Genomic DNA, 19,735 nt, shown 5'->3' with positions numbered 1-19,735 from the left:
TCTGAACTTCATCATAAATGGCTAGCGCATTTTAAGCATTCAGAAAATAGGTTTTAGTGTAATGAAGCTTTTATTACATTAAATTATTTTATTTTAATATTAGTAGCTGTTATATAGATTTAATGTCTGTCTAGACTTAAAATTCTAAATGGACTTACTGTGGAAATTGCTTTAGTTTGCATCTCCTATGCTGCTTGTCTCCATGAAGTCACCTTTTCTCAGAAGCATCTTCATGATTTTCCTGGTGGGTGGTAGGTAACACATGGACATGACTGCTTTCTTGGCTCAGCTCAGGCACTTGTTCAGAGATTGTATGGTCTAAAAAATGTTTCTTCTATTAGTTGACTGATTTTAGCTAAGTAGCCTAGACCAGATTTAGAATGATTTAAGTAAGCTTTTGTTTCTTTGTACTATTTCCCCTTAGAATTCTGAGTAGCTTGAGTCTTAGGAAACTGATGGTGGGACACAATCACATCCAAGTGCTTCCAGCCCTGGTAGAGCATATCCCCCTGGAGGTGCTGGATGTCCAGCATAACCTTCTTTCCAGGCTGCCAGACACTCTCTTCTCGAAGGCCTTAAAGTGAGTACTACATATTCTTTTCTCCCAAGAATAGAATCACTGGCTAAGAAAACTGCGTTGATTTGTCACTAGAGTGATCTTTGGAACTCTGTTTACAGAGTTCAGATGATGCTGTGTGGAAACCTCAAATTTTTATGACAAAAATATGGCACTGTTTCATGAGGTAGTAGTCATCAAAGTTGAAATATCCATTAAGTTCCTAAAAAATTTTTGTGTTGTAAAAAGTTTCAAACAGGTTGGTTTTAGCTTATAAAATGAATACAGTTGTGATGTTTATTATAACATTCCTTGGAACTGTTTCAGTTTTGCATTGGGGAGGGAAGGGCTTATCACTAAATTCAATTTAATTCCAGCTTTACCAGATTATCTTTGCGTTATGTTCTTTGTTTTCAGAGGTTTTTTTTTTTTGCTACCTACTTTGAAAACTGCATTTAAGGGTAAAATGCTTCCAAAATGTATTAGTTGCTATCTCATTGTAAATTTGTAAATGGTGTATCTTCCTATTTTAAGACCTGTAATCAGCCGGGCACTGGTGGCTCACTCCTGTAATCCTAGCTACTCAGGAGGCTGAGATCTGAGGATCGCGGTTCAAAGCCAGCCCAGGCAGGAAACTTCGTGAGACTCTTATCTCCAATAAACCACTAGAAAACCAGAAGTGGCGTTGTGGCTCAAGCAGTAGAGCACTTGCCTTGAGCTGAAGAGCTGAGGGATAGCGCCCAAGCCCAGACCAAAAAAAAAAAAAAGACCTGTAATCAGGTTTAACTAATATATATGTCTCCTTCAAATGAAAACTATGTATTGTGTATATTTGTGTTTTACTGGTAATTAAATTCAGGCTCCCATACAGATCCATGAAATTTTTTTTTATTTTATTACCTTTAGTAGTAATAATATATTTTATTTCCTTTAGTAAACTAGCTTTTGATGGTAATATTCTACAATATAGAGAAGACAATATCATCAGTTTAGAAATAAAGAAAACAAGCTGGGCATTAGTGGCTCACACCTGTATAATCCTAGCTACTCAGGAGGCTGAGATCTGAGGATCGTAGTTCAAAGCCATCCTGGGCAGGAAAGTCCTTGAGACTCTTACCTCCAGTTAACCACTAGAAAATCAGAAGTGGTGCTGTAGCACAGTGCTAGCCTTGAGCTGAAGAGCTGAGGGGCAAAACTCAGCCCCAGTGTTCAAGCCCCACGACTGCAAAAAAAAAAAAAAAAACCCAGAAAGAAACAAAGATAATCACTAACAATTTAATATAGGGGTGCAGGAAACACAAAAGCCATTTAGCCCACGAGTATATTTTTCTCTGTTCTATAACTTATCCTCTTAGTTTTAACATTTGGATGAGTATTTATTAAAATATTTAGAAATTGGGGCTGGGAAGATGGCTCAGTGGTAGAGCGCTTGCCTTGCATGCCAGAGTCCCTGGGTTCGATTCCTCAGCACCACATAAGCAAAAAGAAAAAAGCCGGAAGTGGCGCTGTGGCTCAAATGGTAGAGCGCTAGCCCTGAGCTGAAGAGCTGAGGGACAGCGCCCAGACCCAGAGTTCAGGCCCCATGACTGGACCCAAAAAAAACCCAAAAAACAAACAAAAAAAATCTTTAGCAATTGTAAAAAATAATGTTTGAAGGAATTTTTTGCTTTTTTTGCTGGCACTGTGGTTTGGATGAATGACTTTGTTATGTATTTGTTAGCAATACATAACTGCATTTAGTGTTTATGACATTATTAATCAATTTGGCTTGCAATCTTAAAATGTGTAGTTGAGGAAGTTACTTACCTGAAGCAAACAGTCAACTAAAAATTTTTTTGGGGGTGCTAGTCCTGGGGCTTAAACTCAGGGCCTGGGCACTATCCTTTAACTCTTTTGCTCAAGATCAGCACTCTACCACTTGAGCCACTGCTTTACTTTTGGCTTTTCTGGTTGGGATAGAACTTTCCTACCTGGGCTGGCTTCAAACCTAAATTCTTACATCTTAGCCTTCTGAGTAGTTAGGATTGCAGGCGTGAGCCACCAGTGCCTGGTCAACTAATTTAATACTAGCTAACTAATTTAATACTAACTCTGTCTAGAGCAGTTTTGGAGCAAAGACACAATGGGTACACCTTACCTACAATAATAACAAAAGTAATTAGGAATGTTGATCATACAACATGAAGAGGATTTAAGAAAACACAAGTTTAATAGTATTAGATACCTTTAATTGAGAATAACCTATGTGCACCCAACATTCTTGGCAGCTTTAAAAATCATAATCATATTTTATGTCTTAGATTGGCAAAGAGTAAATTTCAATTATAATACTGTTTACAAAATGTATTAATAGCATTCTTCTTGTAGAAGAAGTACAGTTTGGTGTAGCCTTTGTAAAACTCAATTTGGCAAAATACTCAAAACACTTTTTAAAAGTATATATCCTTTGATCTCATAAATTCTGTTTCTAGGATTGTATCTTAAAGATATAATTAGATAATGATTCAAATGTATTCATTATAATGTCTATAATAGTGTATGTATGGAAATGTCAATAGCCCAAATATCCATCATTATTAAGAAATTATTATGAGATGTGCTAAGTAAATAATCATGCTATTAAACCATAAAACTTTTTTCTGTTCTGTTCTGTTCTTTTTTTTTTTCTCTTTCTTTGGTGCTGAGGGTAGAACTCAGGGCCTGTGCATGTTAGGCAAGCATCTACCATGGAATTATCCCTAACCCTTGTTTTAGGGGAGGTTAGATTGTCATTCTAGCATTTGAACTATAGGACTACTTGCCAGGTAGTCACTCTACCACTTGCGCCATGCCCCAGCTTTTTTGCTTTAGTTAATTTTGAAATAGGGTCTCCTCTTTTCACCTGTGCTAGCCTGGACTGTACTCCTCCTATTTATATTTCCTGTGTAGCTGTGATGACAGACCTGATTCACCATGCTCGGCTTTATTTTTCAGGTGAGGTCTTGCTAACTTTTCCTGGGCTGGCATTGAACTGTGAGTCCCCTGATCTCTGTCTCCTGAGTAAGCTGGGAGCCACCATGCCTAGACTAGCTATTGCTTTTTTTTTCTTTTTTTGGTCGTGGGACTTGAACTCTGGGCCTGGACCTTCGGCTCTTCAGCTTAAGGCAAGCTGTTCAATGCCAGCTCAATGTTCAGTGTGGCTCTACCGCTTGAGCCACAGTGGCACTACCGGTTTTCTAGTGGTTTATTGGAGATAATAGTCTCAAGGATTTTCCTGCCCGGGCTGGCTTTGAACCGTGATCCTCAGATCTCAGCCTCCTGAGTAGCTAGGATTACAGGCGTGAGCCACCGGCACCCAGCTAGCTATTGCTTTTTTGAGACAGTGTCACTTGGCTCAGGCTGGTCTTGAACTCATTATGTAGCCCGGGTTGACCTTAAACTCAAGATCCTGAGTGCTGGGATTATAGGTATATACCACTGTGCCCAGCTCAGACAAAAATTTTTTTCTGGAGAATATCTTCATAGTTGAGATATATGTCAGTGTGGTACTCAACAATCCTTTCAGTGAAAATACAGATGAAACCTGGTTAGAATTCAACCACTGAAAAAGGCTGAGAAAAGAAGACATACCTATATGCTTTCTTCTATTTGGCTTGCATGAACTGAGTCAAGGGAACTTTGCATTGGATAAACTCAGAGAAAATGAACTGGAGGAAATTACTCTTTTGAGTGTGTGAGCTTAGGATGGCAGCATTCTGCACAAAGAGCATGGGTACCATGGGGTCTACATCATAAGAAAGCAACAAATAAACACAAAGGAGATGATGATCTATGTGTTCTGTCAGTCTCAGATACTTGAATGCATCTGCAAATAATCTGGAGTCTTTGCCTTCTGCTTGTGCTGGGGAGGAGAGTCTGAGTGTGCTGCAGCTCCTGTATCTGACCAGCAACCTCCTGACAGACCAGTGCATTCCTGTCCTGGTTGGGCACCCACACCTGCGAATCTTGCACCTTGCAAACAACCAACTACAGACATTTCCTGCAAGGTGAATGAATGTAAAGTGTGACCACTTGAGAACATAATGTTAATTCTGCATTTGTCAGGCTGAATTATACTTTCTTTATGTCAACTGACTTACTGGTGCTGTGATTTCACTAATCCAGTGGGAAAATCTCATTTGTTTTTTCTTTTTTTTGGGGAGGGTCCGATAGTGGGGCCTGAACTCTGGGCCTGGGCGCTGTCCCTCAGCTCTTCAGCTCACGGCTAGCACTCTACCACTTGATCCACAGCGCCACTTCCGGCTTTTTTCTTTTTGCTTATGTGGTGCTGAGGAATCGAACCCAGGGCCTCGAGCATGCAAGGCAAGCGCTATACCACTGAGCCACCTTCCCAGCCCATCATTTGCTTTTTCTTGAGACAGTGTCTTGCCATGAAGCTCAGTCTAACCTTGTGATCCCTCTACCTCAGCCTCTCTAGTGCCAGTATTATATGTTAGCATGCCCAACTTGGGAGCTCTCACCTTAATTGTTTGTACCCAGTTGTTAAGTATCAGTAACCAGAGAAATTGTGGTTCAAATGTGTTTAATTTTTAGATTTAATTTTTCAAAAATTTCTGAAAATGTTTCCTAGAAAAGTACAGTGTTATGAAGTAATTTAAAGAATTTCTAAAGATAGGATTTTTTTTCTCTTATCAATATTGCATTGTAGAGTATGTTTAGGTATTATTAGGAATCTTACCCAATTTTGATGATACTTTTACTATTGGAAGAATCAAAGACAGGCTGATTTAAAATTGCCAATACATCACAGAAAGTGAAAATAAGAAGTTAGTCATGGGCTGGAAAGGTAGCTCAGTGGTAGAGTGCTTGCCTTGCATGCATGAAGCCCTGGGTTCGATTCCTCAGCATCACATCACACAAAAAGCTGGAAATGGTGCTCTAGCTCAAGTGGTAGAGCACTAGTCTTGAGCTGAAGAGCTGAGGGATAGCTCCAAGCCCAGAGTTCAAGTCCCATGAAGACTATGTGTTCCATACCAAATAATAGTTTCCTACACAATGTTAAAATTGAACTTATTTCTTTTGGATTGAATCAAGCACAGTTTGAGTACTCAGTTAGATGCTGATTGAGATATGGATATGCATTTCTATTTAACAGACAATGTAGAGAGATATGCATTTCTATTTAACTGATAGTGTAGGAGAAGAAGATACAAGTTGACTATGTAGACATTATGTATAAATACATTAATAAGTTAAAGTAAAGTATAAAACAATATATTTTTAATATAGAACTATTTTGAGGGGTGAGGCTTGAGATGGGGTCTAGTTGTATACCCAGGCTTGCCTATAAATGTGCTTCAGTCTTTCAGAAGCTGGAATTATGAGTGTCATCACTTTTTTTTTTTTTTTGGCCAGTCCTGGGGCTTGAACTCAGGGTCTGGGCACTGTCCCTGAGCTTATTTTGCTCAGGGCTAGCACTCTACCATTTGAGCCACAGCCCCACCTCCAGCTTTTTCTGTTATGTGGTACTGAGGAATTAAACCCAGGTCTTCATGAATGCTAGGCAAGTACTCTACCACTAATTCACATCCCCAGCCATCATCACTTTTTAAAAATTTGAAACATACTATCTACTAAAATATCTTCAGAGATTATCTTTGGTATTTAATTAAAATAATTTTATATTCTGTTTCCAGTTTCTTTCATTTAATATATATTTTAAGAACTTTCTAAGCTTAGTTTTTAAAAGTATGAATTTTATAGGAATAGAATTTTTATTATTTTTTTGTCGGTCATAGGGCCTGAACTGGGCCTGGGCGCTGTTCCTCAGCTCTTCAGCTCAAGGCTAGCGCTCTGCCACTTGAGCCACAGTGCCACTTCTGGCTTTTTCTGCTTATGTAGTGCTGAGGAATCGAACCTAGGGCCTCATGCATGCAAGGCAAGCGCTCTACCACAGAGCCACCTTTCCAGCCCCAGAAATTATTTTTGATATGAGATAAGTCACTTGTAAAATTTATGTAAGACAAATATTCATTAGAGAAATTTGGTAGGAAATTTAGCAAAATTATAATAATTCCTTCAAGTTGCTACTATTATTAATGTTATTTTTTAAAATTGTTCTCCATTATTGTTAAATGTTTTGTTAATTTTTTCTTTTTCTTTTTTCTTTTTTTTTTAGCCAATCCTGGGACTTGAACTCAGGGCCTGGGCACTGTCCCTGAGTCCCTAGCACTCTACCACTTGAGCCACAGCACCACTTCTGGCCTTCTGTTTATGTGGTACTGAGGAATTAAACCTAGGGCTTCATGCATGCTAGGCAAGCACTCTACCACTAAGCCACATTCCTAGCATTTTTTGATATTTTTTTAAACCAGTAAGTGAGACCCCAAAGTTGTGCTGTATGTATAATAAGAATTAGATGAGCGGGCTGGGAATGTAGCTCAGAGGTAGCGTGCTTGCCTTGCTTGCATGAGGCCCTGAGTTCGATTCCTCAGTACCACATAAGCAGAAAAAGCTGGAAGTGGCGCTGTGGCTCAACTGGTAGAGCACTAGCCTTGAGCTGAAGAGCTGAAGAATAGGGCCCAGCCCCAGAGTTTAGGCCCCAGGACCAGTAAAAAAAAAAAAAAAAAAAAGAATTAGATGAGTACTTAGTGAAGATGAATTGTTATGCTCAACTATAGAAATTTAAAACAAATGAATCTTAGTGATGATTTAATACAACTTGCTCATTTTATGGCTGAGAGAGTCAAGGTCCACTGACTTTTGCTTATCCAGTATTTGGCAACTAGTTACTGGCAAAGCAAGGACCTGAACTAATCTTGTAACAGTAAGTCAGTGCTTTTTGAGTCATATCCTAAAATCGGGTAACAAGAAGATGTTCATGCCCGTAGCTGTAAGGAAAGCAAGGGCAGTGCCAGCCTGGAAACATGCAGAGAGGCAGGTGAGGCTGAAATCTAGCAACTCAATCACATTGGTGAACCACTACCTGGCTGTTATTACCTCTGCAATGAACCAATTTGGCCATCTGTACTCTGTGGCTTCTGTAAAATCGCACTCACTGGGCTGATGCTCTTTTTCAGCAAATTAAATAAATTGGAGCAATTGGAAGAACTGAATGTAAGTGGCAACAAGCTTAAAACCATTCCCACAACCATAGCAAACTGCAAAAGACTGCACACCCTTGTTGCACACTCCAACAACATCAGCATTTTCCCAGAAATACTGCAGTTGTCTCAGATCCAGGTATGGATTTCTTTTTGAATTGAGGGGCAGGGGATACTGGGGTTTGAATATAGGGCCTCACAGAGCCACATTCCAAGCTCTTTTTTTGCTTTTGGGATAGGGCTGCATAGTTTTTTTTAATCTAGTCCTGATCTTGGACTGTGAACTTCCTATGTGCCTCCCACATAGCTGGAATTACAGACTTGTTTGTTGAATTGAGTGTCTTTCTTACATTTTGCCTGGGCTGACTTTGAACTGTGATTCTCCTGATTTCTACCTCTAAAGTGGCTGAGATTACTACCCGGCCTCCACGCATGTACTTTTGTGTACTGGCATGAGATCTTTATGAGGGAATGACAGAATTCTAAGATGCCTCTTTTATAAGGAAGAAGAGAAAAAAAGGAGTGCAAATGAGACTATTTTCTTCCTTATAGAAAGAGATACTGTTTTCTTACCAGTTTAGGATCAGGGCATATAGAATTCATTCCTGGGAAGAAATTTAAATTCTCCTTCAAGGATTAAATGGATGGCTAAGTGATTGGTAGTAGAGAATGACCTATACTGTGTTTTCTTTTATTTATCTCTCTTCAGTTTGTAGACCTAAGTTGCAATGACTTGACAGAAATACTAATCCCAGAGGTTCTGCCTGCTACATTACAAGACCTTGACCTGACTGGAAATACAAATCTGGTTCTGGAACACAAGACATTGGATATGTTTAGGTAGGAAAAAAAAATTTAATCCATGTGTATCCTGAGGCCTATCAACCAACTGTGAGTCTTCTTCAGGACTGAAGATCTCAACTAATTAAAAGATTAGAATGTATCTAGAGTCACTTCTTTGATTCAGTTATGAATGGATGTTCTATCCAGTAATGGCTAGACAAATATTTTAGGTAGCACAGATTATATTGCAACTTTTTTTGGCCAGTCCTGGGACTTCAACTCAGGACCTGGGCACTGCCCCTGAGCTTCTTTTGCTCAGCTAGCACTCTACCACTTAAGTAAGTAGACAATTGTCTGAAACTTAGAAGTCTTCATCATCCATTAATTTTGATAGTATTCATCACCTATATGTTTTATTCCTTTCTTTCTCCTATATCTGAGACAAGAGCTAATCTTTTATTCAGTCTTTTTTGCAAATGAATCTTAGTCTGTCAAGAGATTATTTTATAAAAATATGTTTTGATTGGGATAGTTTATGGCGGAGGTGCACAGGGGTGGGGTGGGGGAGAGAGAGAGAAAAAAAAAAAAGAAACATTATTAATCTTCCTTTCTTCCACCTCCCACAGCCATATCACAACCCTGAAAATTGATCAGAAACCTTTGCCAACCACAGATTCAACAGTTACTTCAACCTTCTGGAGCCATGGACTGGCTGAGATGGCAGGACAGAGAAACAAGTGAGTATATTTGCCCTGAGAAGTGAGAAAAGAAAAGGCAGCCCCTGACATCTAATGTTCACAGCTTAGACTACGTTGTTGTGTCACACAAAAACAAATCATAGCATGTTAACAGTTAAGATACCTTTGAAATCATGATAAAGATAAAAGCAAAGTGAATATTGAACCTTCATTGAACACCAAACATCTCCTCATGGCTTTCTCATGCTAATTTCCTCTACTATCTGTTATATTTAGATTGATTGAGAGACCCAATTGTCTAATAGCCCTACTTTCTTACAGACACCAATATGGTACAGTTCTTCAGTTAAGGCATTCTCCACAATGTTCCAATGAAGGCCCAAATTCTATGATTTGTTTGTTTTTTTTTGTCGGTCATGGGGCTTGAACTCTGGTCCTGGGTGCTGTCCCTCAGCTCTTCAGCTCAAGGCGAGCGCTCTACTACTTGAGCTACAGCGCCACTTCTGGTTTTCTGGTGGTTTATTGGAGATAGGAGTCTCACGGTCTTTCCTGCCTGGGCTGGCTTTGAACCACCATCCTCAGATCTCAGCCTCCTGAGTAGCTAGGATTACAGGTTTGAGCCACCAGTGGCCAGCTAAAGCCTATGATTTGTATACTCCAGAGTTCCATGTGTGCTGTTTTTCTTGCTACAAGTAGTATAACCTGCTTCAACCACAGATGTGTTCTGCTGATTTTTGGCTGATGATTGACAAAAGTCCTTAATCATTATGACAAGAAAACTAGCCTTTGACAGTATTGCAAAGCTAATAAGTATTACCCATGAATATTACCCATTAATGGCTAACTTCCCCGTTCCTTAGGATCTCAACACTTTAAGATGCTGCTTCATTATCTAGGGCTTTTTTTTTTCTTGTGTAGATTAAGATTTACTGCTTTGCTTTGTCATCTTTTATTAACACTTGTTAAAAGAATGCTTCTACAAGTAGCTTTCTTTGATGATTGTGTTCTTGTCTTTCTTTGTAGGCTCTGTGTTTCTGCCCTTGCTATGGATAACTTTGCAGAGGGGGTGGGAGCCGTGTATGGCATGTTTGATGGAGACCGCAATGAGGAGCTCCCTCGCCTGCTGCAGTGTACGATGGCAGATGTGCTTTTGGATGAGGTACAACAGTCTACAAATGACACGGTTTTCATGGCCAACACCTTCTTGGTATCTCACAGGTGAGCAGATGGATTGGATCATTCCTAACTCAGGTCTACTTTTGAGAAGTAAGTTTCTTACGTACGAGGCCATGGTTTATAGCTGTGTGATAAAGAAGAGACCCTGTTCCTTCTTCTGTGGTTTTTCTTTCCAAACAGAAGTATAGAACTTTGTTTCTTTAAAGAACTTGTGGAAAAGTACCTAAAGCCTGACTCTAAGAACACTTAAAAAAAACTCAAATTTTTGCTGAGCACCAGTGTATTATGCCTGTAACCCTTAGCTACTCAGGGGGTTAAGATCTGAGGATCATAGTTCAAAGCCTGGGCAGAAAAGTCCCCATGAAACTCTTATTTCCAATTAAGTACTCAAAACCTAGAAGTAGAGCTGTGGCTCAAAGTGGTAGAGTGCTGGCCTTGAGCAGAAGAGCTCAGGGACAGTGCCCCTGCCCTGAGTTCAGGCCCCACCACTGAGAAAAAAACAAAACAAAGAAAAACCTTGTGCCTTCTCTATTGAACCAAAGGTGGCTAAGAATCTGGGAAGCCCAGAAATATGTATAACAGATTGTGAATCTATATGTTTGTTTGTATATTTGGGGAAGGAATGTAATAAGCATTCACATAATTCTCCAAAAAATTTGTGATAAAAGGTTAGCAAGCTAGCAAGCAAGACATGGTCAGAGCCATGTCTTCAGAATACTTGTTATTAAGGGTTTAACAAATTAATGTTCTCAGCAATCTAAGCTACTTTAGGGCAAAAACTCCATATACAAACTATTGAAAAACCTCTTGGTAGCTAATGGAACATCTTCTACATTAGGTGGGTGGCTTAAAATATATGAGTAAAACAAAGCAAGGCATTGGGAAGGAGTCTGTTTTAGTAGACGGGCTAGAATAAAGGGTTTGGGAAGGCAGCTCAGTTTCTGAAGCACTTCTAAGAATCAGGCAGGAACTATACTATACATTTTTCATCTTATAAATTCAAAGTAGGCCAAACAGATAGATATTTAATCAGAGAACTTTCTTAGAGAAATAACTGGTTGAGGATCTACAGCCAATAAATGCAAGGCTCGAATTTGAAACTAGATTGTTATATGGCATTTACTATATGTTTGTGTTTTCTTCCATGTATGGTCAGATGACGAAAATATACGGAGAATCATAATCCTTTCCACAAGGAACTTAAAACCTGAGTGGTTCTCAAAATGCTTCTTTAGGACTAGCATCCTCAGCACACTAGGAAATCATTAGAAATGCAGATTATTATGCTAGTCCTTTGCCCACTGAATCAGAAACTCTGGAGCAGGGCCCATCATTGTGTGCTCCAACAGTTATCACGCCCTGCAGATGATTCTGATGTGCTGAAATTTGAAAACCCCTAAATAAGAAAGTGTCTGATCAGGTACACAGGAGGAGAGAGAATTTCCCCTGCTCTGTCCCTGTTCCACTTTTAAAATCCTGTTTTCTCCAACAACTGAGAGAGGAAGGCAAATCCTCGTTATATCACTACATATGACCAAGTCCTTCTGCTGATAAGGCTAAGGCTAGGTCATAATTCCATAGCAAGAAAACAAGTAAAGTATGGGCATATAGACCACCTTCTTTCTTCTAAAACTAGCTACCCTGTTTCCATTTTATTTTCTTTCTATACAGGAAGTTAGGAATGGCTGGCCAGAAGCTGGGCTCCTCTGCTCTCCTGTGCTATATTCGCCCTGACACTGTTGATCCAACAAGTAGTTTTAGCTTGACAGTGGCCAACGTTGGCACATGCCAGGCTGTTCTGTGCCGAGGTGGGAAGCCGGTGCCTCTCTCTAAAGTCTTCAGCCTGGAACAGGACCCAGAAGAAGCTGAAAGGGTGAAGGACCAAAAAGCCATCATAACAGAGGTGCATCTCACTCTCTGCTGTCACTTCAATTATTCAAATCTAGTGAAAGCCACTTTGCATAGAAGTACCTTTTAAATTGTAACTAATCCAGATAAATGTTGAGTTCGTATGATTTCAGTATAGTACTACAAGAAAATCTACTAATCATTTAAATGACTAGCAAAAAGAAAATGCAAAAGTCATGTTTTTGTTGCTCAGAAGAAGAAAGACCTATAGTTTGGCATCTCCATTCTGAAATGCAAAGTCTATTTTGTGTATGGCTTTCTATGTTCTAGGGAGTTTTTTCCCTTGCAATGAAACATTACTTACCTTTTTTTTTTTTTTTTTAGCTTTCTTTCCTTTTATAGAGATTAGCATAACCTTTTGCTTTCAGAGAGACATTAGTAATTTTCTTTGTTATTGTTGGTTATGGGGCTTGAAACCCAGGCCTGGGCTCTGTCCCTGAGCTCTTTTTGATCAAGGCTAGCACTGTACCACTTTGAGCCATAGTGCCACTTCCAATTTTCTGGTAGTTAAATGGATATAAGAATCTTCCTGGCTGGGAAGGTGGCTCAATGGTAGAGAGCTTGCCTTGCATGCATGAGGCCCTGGGTTCACTTCCTCAGCACCACATAAGCAAAAAGAAAAAAGCCAGAAGTGGAGCTGTGGCTCAAGTGGTAGAGTGCTAGCCTTGAGCTGAAGAGCTGAGGGACAGTGCCCAGAGTTCAGGCCCCACGACCAGACCCCCGCCCCCCCCCCCCCCCCAAAAAAAAGAATCTTACAGGGGCTGGGAAGGTGGCTCAATGGTAGAGTGCTTGCCTAGAATGCATGAGGCCCTGGGTTCGATTCCTCAGCACCACATAAGCAAAAAGAAAAAAGCCGGAAGTGGTGCTGTGGCTCAAGTGGTAGAGCACTAGCCTTGAGCTGAAGAGCTGAGGGACAGCGCCCAGGCCCAGGCCCATGACTGGACCCCCCAAAAAATTTTTTTAAAAATCTTAGACTTTCATGCCTCAGCTGGCTTTGAACCACTATCCTTAGATCTCAGCTGGCTTTGAACCACTATCCTTAGATCTCAGTTTCCTGAGTAGGATTACTGGTGTGAGCCACCAGTGCCTGGTGACATATAATTATATGTGTGTAAGGTTGGCAGACCTTACAATATAAACATTGTTCACTACAAAAATTATGCTCATATTTCTTGACCATTTTAAATTGGATTTTTACTGTTTTGTTATGAGTGTTCTGTATTTTTTCCCTCAGCCTGGGCCTTATCTTTCTATTCCTCTAATAGCATCTCTTGCAGAACGGTTTTTAGTTTTAATGACGTCCCATTTATCCTTTTTTTTTCTTTCATGGATTGTGTTTTTTGTGTTGTATCTAAAAGCACATTGCCAAACCCAAGGTTGCTCATATTTTCTGTTTTGTTTTTCATTTTTAAAAATTATTATCTTTAGGTAGTTATATAAAAGGGTTTCAATTCAACAAATCAGATTATGAGTCAATGCATCCCATCATTCTCCCTCAACGTTCTCCCCCATCGTTCCCCATCCCATCCATACCCTCAAGTGATGTCATACAAGTTTGGCCATTCTGAGTTTTACATTTAAGTTTATGACAGTTTTGAATTGGTTTTTGTAAAAAGTGTAAGCTCTGTGTCTAGATTTTTTTCATATATATCTATTTGTTCCAGTACCATTTGTTAAAGACTGTTCTTTTCCTACTGTAAAACCAGTCTTTTAGTCAAAAGAAATAGAAGGTAGAAGACATCTTTTTGTTTGACTAGACTGGTTTTTTTTTTGTTTTGTTTTTTTACAAAATTTAGACAATGTTTAGTTTTTCTTTGGGAGCTCTAGACAAATAGGGACTTTTGTGTGTGTGTAAGTATTGAACTCAGGGCCTCAAGTTTTCTCTTGTTTTTTTCCCTCAAGGCTGGTGTTCTGCTACTTGAGCCACAGCTCCACTTTTCTGATTGGACTGGCTTTGAACTGCCACCCTCTTCCTGAGTAGGATTAGAGAGGTGAACTACCAGCACCCAACTTTTATGTTATTTTAGCCACAGAAATCTTTGTTTGCCTATTTGCTATGTGTAGTACTTTCATACTTTTATTAATAACCTCCATGAAAGAAATGGCTATATTTTACTGATGAAGAAAATAAAACTTACAGTTTGTGACCAATTCTGGTAAATGAGAAAACAGAATTTTTATCCAAAGAGCAACTGCAACTTTGAAATTAGTTTGTTGGTATGTGTAAAGCATCTGTTTTATTTCCCAAAGAGAAATCAATATAAAAGTGTCAGTATACAAACATTTCCAATTGTCATCCATAGGATTAGGTGACTGTCCTCTAAGTTTAGAAGCATATGGGTCCTATTTGATCTGTTATTCATTTTTGGTAAAGTCTCTACAGAGTAGATCAATCATACAATAGATGTTAGCTTCTTCCTCTGTAGACCAAAAAACAAATATTATTTAATATTTTAAGATTTTCTTAACCATTTAAGTCTTTTCAGTCCTATTGGTGCCTTTTAAAATAAGAATTTATTTATTTATTTATTTATTTATTGTTGGTCATGGAGCTTGAACTTTGGGCTTGAATGCTGTCTCTTAGCTCTTCAGCTCAAGGCCAGTGCTCTACCACTTGAGCACTGTGCCACTTCCGGGTTTCTGAGTAGTTTATTGGAGATAAGAGTCTCATGTACTTTCCTGCCTAGGTTGGCTTTGGACCATGATCCTCAACTCTCAGCCTCCTGAGTAGCTAGGATTGCAGGTGTGAGCCACTGGCGCCCGGCCAAGAAATCATTTTTAGTGACCTGAATTTTGGCCTCTCTGAAAGTACTGATGTAGAATTACTGACAGTACTTCTTGTTTCTCAGACACATTTCTTTATTTAAGGCCATGCTGAGGCCCATCCTTTTTGTTAGAAGGTCTTTTGAAATGGTCCTTCCAGTTAGTCACCCTGATTTCATTTTCCTCTGAACTATTCGGTATAATAACCATATGATATTTTGTCATTTTAGAATTCTCTACATTTATTTTTGTAAGTCTACTTAGACTGTTCCTAGGACAAAACATATAACATATACTATTGTATTATAGATCCCTATACATTGTGATCTAGAATGATAGAAAATTGCATGTCATTGTTGCTTATTTCTCAAAATTTGTATTCTATTTGTCTCTAGGACAACAAAGTGAATGGGGTGACTTACTGTACCCGGATGCTAGGCTGCACATACCTCTACCCTTGGATCCTCCCCAAGCCCCACATATCTTCCACTCCACTCACCATTCAAGATGAATTATTAATTCTGGGAAACAAAGCATTGTGGGAACACTTATCATATACAGAAGCTGTCAATGCAGTACGTCATGTGCAAGACCCCTTAGCAGCTGCTAAGAAGCTGTGCACATTAGCACAGAGCTATGGTTGTCAGGATAACGTGGGGGCCATGGTGGTTTATCTGAACATTGGTGAGGAAGGCTGCACTTGTGAAATGAATGGGCTCACCCTCCCAGGTCCTGGGGGATTTGCTTCAACCACCACCATCAAGGATGCCCCTAAGCCCACCACTCCTTCCTCTAGTAGTGGTATTGCCTCGGAATTCAGCAGTGAAATGTCCACCTCTGAGGTGAGCAGTGAAGTGGGCTCCACTGCTTCTGATGAACATAACACTATGGGCCTGGAGGCTGGCTTGCTTCCACGACCAGAGAGGCGCTGTAGCCTCCACCCAACACCCACCTCTGGGGTTTTTCAGCGCCAGCCTTCTTGTGCGACCTTCTCTAGTAATCAGTCAGATAATGGTCTGGACAGTGATGATGACCAACCTGTTGAAGGGGTCATTACTAATGGCAGCAAGGTAGAAGTAGAAGTAGATATTCACTGCTGCCGAGGAAGAGATTTTGAGAATCCTCCTACTTTTCCAGAGAATTCTTCTATCCCGTGTCCTGAAGAACATGCTAGAGGGTTGTGTTTGGGGATCCGGAGACAGAACAGTGTGAATAGTGGCATACTTTTGCCAATGAGCAGGGACAAGATGGAGTTACAGAAGTCCCCCTCCACTTCCTGCCTCTATGGAAAGAAGCTCTCCAATGGCTCCATTGTGCCCCTTGAGGACAGCCTGAACCTCATTGAAGTGGCCACTGAAGCCCCCAAGAGGAAAACAGGCTATTTTGCTGCCCCTACTCAGTTGGAACCAGAGGATCAGTTTGTTGTACCTCGTGACTTGGAAGAAGAAGTGAAGGAGCAAATGAAACAGCAGCACGAAGGCAGGCCTGAGCCTGAGCCCAGCGAAGAGGATCGGACCGAGCTCCCAGAGGAGTTTGACACGGCGCTGTGATTCTGCCCTTAATGGGCACAGTGTGAGGGTAGGCTGTGAAACAGTGTTAGGGAAGGGACCTGCGGGAGGCACTTGGCCTCGCTGTTTCTAACCATGGATGTGTGGGGTCGAATTTGGAGCCAAAAAAGGTAAGAGCTATCAGGGACTGGCTCTAGATGAGCCAGAACTGCCATCAGTGTTAAGTTTCATGTTTAACCACATTGTAATTCCCAATTACTGGGAGAAAAGCAGATGTTCTCTATCAGTCCTGCCACCTGCCATTAACCCTTTCTTTCCTAGGATCATTTTCAAAATTTGCCTGCCTGGGCAGGAAAGGGACTATTTTTGTGGAGGAAATAATTGAAGGTTGATTCCTTTTACTAATTGCTGCTGATGGATCTCTGTGACAGAGAAATCACCTTATCTCTCAGACTAACTAAGGGGGTATGATGTGACTAGTCACATGGCTTTTCTTTCTTCTCTACGAGAATATAGCCTCAAAATGATGTTTATTGGAGGTATAGAACTGATCAAACAGATAATTTATGTATGAAATGTAACAAGAGCACTTTTCATTGACTGTGAACTTTTTATTTTTGAATCTGCACTCGAGCCAATCTTCTTAGAAGCAGTCCAGCACCTTTATCCATAGGCAGACATATTTGGGTGTTGGAGCCTTCTCTGGGGGTACTTGGAAGAGCCATGGAAATCATTGTAACTGTTGCATGTCAGACTGTGAAAGCTCCTAAAAAACTTGGGATAGGAGGATGGTCTTCTTTGGGGGATGAAGACAGGAAAGAAGTAAGAACTTAAGACTACTTCTTCCAGTCAGAAAGAGAATCACTCCTTGATGAATATGATATCTGCTAGGAATTGTGGTCCCAGCAGATGAAGTGAGGCACTTGGGAATTAGTTTCTTTCCCAAACATGTGGTAGAGTTGGCAGTTAGCTTACTGATGGCAGTCAGCCTACCTTCCAGGTAGGGCTAAGGCTGACACTGCAGGCATTCAAGTCACCTTAAGTTACTCTAGACGGCTGTGAAACAGATGGAGGCTGACTGAGGACAGATGGATGGGTGGAGCTCACATATTAGACTTGGTCCTTCTCTTTCTCAAGAGCTAACATTTGACAGTGGACCGTTCTGAACATTGCTGATTCAAAACATTGTTTCAAAGTAATGGGCTCAATACCAATATAAGAAAGATTCAATTGAGAAATTCCTAAGCTTACAGAAATCCTGTTTTGTTTTGCATATTCCACATAGCCCTAGTAAAATGCAATTCCTTCCATATTCTGTTGCTTTATTAATTAAAAGGTTTACTTAGGAAAATTAATTCCTATTTCTTCATATAAATTTTAGCATCACTTGATCTTATCCAATAGGAAATGTGCTATGATGTTTTGGAACATTTTACAATTGAAGAGAAAATAGAATGGAACAATTTTTAATTTGTTTCATTTGAAACAACATGTTAAACGTAAGTTGGAAACATATATTTATTCCTTTGTGGTTTTGGGGGGGAAGTTTTTGTTTAAAGCAATAGTTGAAAACCAGGTAACTGTCCACAATAGTTCTGTCTTCATCCTTTCCCAGGCCCTGTGCCCATATGCATGTATCAGTGGGGTGGATCCTGGAAGACTCATCTTACTCCAGTGACTCCCCAGTATTCAGCCTCCTGTGTATCTGAGCTCCAATGAGTTAGGGACATTTGACTTCCTTCTGCCAAACTACTGGTCAGCTACTGAAAACTGTTAGAACTCAGGTTTTTGATTTGAAGTGGGGAACATGGTGGTTCATATATAGTGTAGATTCTGTTAGATGGGACAGTAGTGTGTTGCCACCTTATTTTTATATGGGAAAAAAGCAGAAAAAAATGAAGGAAAAACCCAAGATGATAAAGATGAATGATGTAAAACATTTTCCTACTCAGACAGCAGAACCTTTGGGTATAGAATAGTGATGTATAAAGGCATCAAAATTATTTTGGAAAAGTACCACTTTAATAGTATATAGTCTTTTTTAAATTGTCCTTTAGGGGCTGGGAATGTGGTTTAGCGGTAGAGTGCTTGCCTAGCATGCATGAAGCCCTAGGTTCAATTGCTCAGTACCACATACACAGAAAAAGCCAGAAGTAGGGCAGTGGCTCAAGTAGTAGAGTGTTAGCCTTGAGCAAAGAAGCTCAGGGACAGTGCCCAAGACCTGAGTTCAAGCCCCACGATGGGAAAAAAAAAGTCCTTTATCTGTGAACCCTTTTCTTGACTTCTACTGGTTTCCAACATTACTTATTGGAGCCCCCTCAAAATCTAATTCTGACATGGCCTTGTAAAAAGAAAGTATTTGCTAGGTGCCAGTGGCTCATGCCTTTCTTTAATCCTTGCTACTCAAGAGACTGAGATCTAAGGTCCATGGTTTGAAGCCAGTATGGGTAAGAAAGTCCATGAGACTCTTATTTCTAATTAACCACCAAAAAAGCCAGAAGTGGAGCTGTGACTCAAGTGGTAGAGCACTAGCCTTGAGCAAAAAACAAAAAGCTCAGGGACAGCCCTGAGTCAAGCCCCAGGACCTGCACCAATATATATACGTATATTACATTTTGGTCAGCAGAACTCAGAAATTCCAAATGTGGTTATTTTCAGAAATCATTAGATTGTATTGAAAACCTTAATATAGGCTTTACCAAAATTGGTTCTATATATATTTTTGAAATTTCTTCTCATTTGTGTCCTTCTACAGTTGCTCTGAATTAAGACAGAGGGTAAAAAGGCCACAGTCCATTACCTACACATCTCTTTTTGTCCTATGAGGTACTTGGCAGACATGTTACCTGAGTGGGCTGTCAGTGAAGGCCAAGGAAAGGAGATCTTCCCAGTACTTTGCCCCAGTGGATGTGTTCTCCAGGTGGGCAGAGTACAGAGGTCCTTGGCATCAGCATGATTCCTGGGTCTCTGTGTGTACCTCCCACTTCATAGAGAAATTAAAGAGAATTTCCAGAAGAAGAACATTCCTACTTATGGGTACAGTTCAGGAGTCCCACAGGGAAAGGAAAGTACATGTGGTGTGAAAGCCAAGATATTCTTAGTTTATCCAAAGGAGATACATACACACACACACATACATACACACACACACACACACACACACACACACACATGAAAAATTTGAATGTTGGTATGATATAAAGCTACTGTGCTACTATTAAGAGTCAAGTCATTGAATTACTACTCCTGACCCAACTGAAG

General features: G+C 40.1%; 1 protein-coding gene across 2 annotated transcripts in view; it reads left to right on the top strand.

The window, feature by feature from the left end:
* The window catches only part of Phlpp2 (PH domain and leucine rich repeat protein phosphatase 2), a 62,514-nt gene extending 44,001 nt beyond the window's left edge, over nucleotides 1–18,513 (top strand). For both annotated transcript variants that reach the window (XM_042700678.1, XM_042700677.1), the window contains exons 12-19: nucleotides 425–580; nucleotides 4,381–4,581; nucleotides 7,615–7,777; nucleotides 8,348–8,478; nucleotides 9,048–9,158; nucleotides 10,143–10,337; nucleotides 11,967–12,198; nucleotides 15,362–18,513. In XM_042700678.1, coding sequence (XP_042556612.1) covers nucleotides 425–580; nucleotides 4,381–4,581; nucleotides 7,615–7,777; nucleotides 8,348–8,478; nucleotides 9,048–9,158; nucleotides 10,143–10,337; nucleotides 11,967–12,198; nucleotides 15,362–16,516 — 2,344 coding nt within the window. In that variant the 3' untranslated portion in view covers nucleotides 16,517–18,513. The remainder of the gene's footprint in view (nucleotides 1–424; nucleotides 581–4,380; nucleotides 4,582–7,614; nucleotides 7,778–8,347; nucleotides 8,479–9,047; nucleotides 9,159–10,142; nucleotides 10,338–11,966; nucleotides 12,199–15,361) is intronic.
* The last annotated feature ends 1,222 nt before the right edge of the window (nucleotides 18,514–19,735 follow it).

This window comes from Dipodomys spectabilis, unplaced genomic scaffold, assembly GCF_019054845.1.
Source record: "Dipodomys spectabilis isolate Male_0828 unplaced genomic scaffold, ASM1905484v1 ptg000273l, whole genome shotgun sequence".
Classification (NCBI taxonomy): Eukaryota; Metazoa; Chordata; class Mammalia; order Rodentia; family Heteromyidae; genus Dipodomys; species Dipodomys spectabilis.
This window is presented reverse-complemented; position numbering and strand designations above follow the sequence as displayed.